At 40.9% G+C, this 621-nt stretch overlaps 1 protein-coding gene across 1 annotated transcript; it reads left to right on the plus strand.

The window, feature by feature from the left end:
- Nucleotides 1-313: 313 nt before the first annotated feature.
- On the plus strand, nucleotides 314-520 carry SARC_18120 (hypothetical protein; the record flags this gene model as incomplete). Its single annotated transcript, XM_014287800.1, has 1 exon — nucleotides 314-520. A coding segment is annotated over one exon (207 nt), but the record flags the coding sequence as incomplete, so codon positions are not given.
- Nucleotides 521-621: the final 101 nt, after the last annotated feature.

The raw sequence follows: 621 nt of genomic DNA on the forward strand, positions 1-621 counted from the left end.
GCCCTCAACAGCTAAATAAATAAATTTGAACAGACGGACTTCAAAGTCACAGGGACAGCCGCCCCACACTCCCACAGATACCTCTATAAAATAAATAGTCAAATAAAAATTGCACATACATCTACGAAATATACATTAACAAAGAACGGGGCTTCTAAGCGTATATATTATTACTGTGCGTGAGCCATATACAAACCTGCTTAAGAACTACCACTGCGATATCACATGTGATACTACATAGGCATAGCTTTATACACACAAACACACGTGCCACATCGCACCTTCCGACTGTATAGGTATGACCGAAGTAGTCATGCAGGCACCAGCGCCTGTCAAGAAAATGGCTGACGACTGGGAAGGAGAAGGCAAGAAGGCATTTGCGTCGGATATGGATATATACGCTAAGTCAATTACTACTGACAATGACAGTCCACAGAAAACCTATTCCTCCGCAATAGGGGGAGTGCATAATATGCTATACTACTTGCTGCTTCTTATAGTGGCCGGAACCTTTGCCAAGGTATCTATGTCGAAGTATCTGTATGTTAAAAGGGTATTATTAATACTCTCACAAATAATTGATCAGACATACCATGTGTACCATGTGTATGTTGGTATATT

This window comes from Sphaeroforma arctica, assembly GCF_001186125.1.
Source record: "Sphaeroforma arctica JP610 unplaced genomic scaffold supercont1.13878, whole genome shotgun sequence".
NCBI classification, from domain to species: domain Eukaryota; class Ichthyosporea; order Ichthyophonida; genus Sphaeroforma; species Sphaeroforma arctica.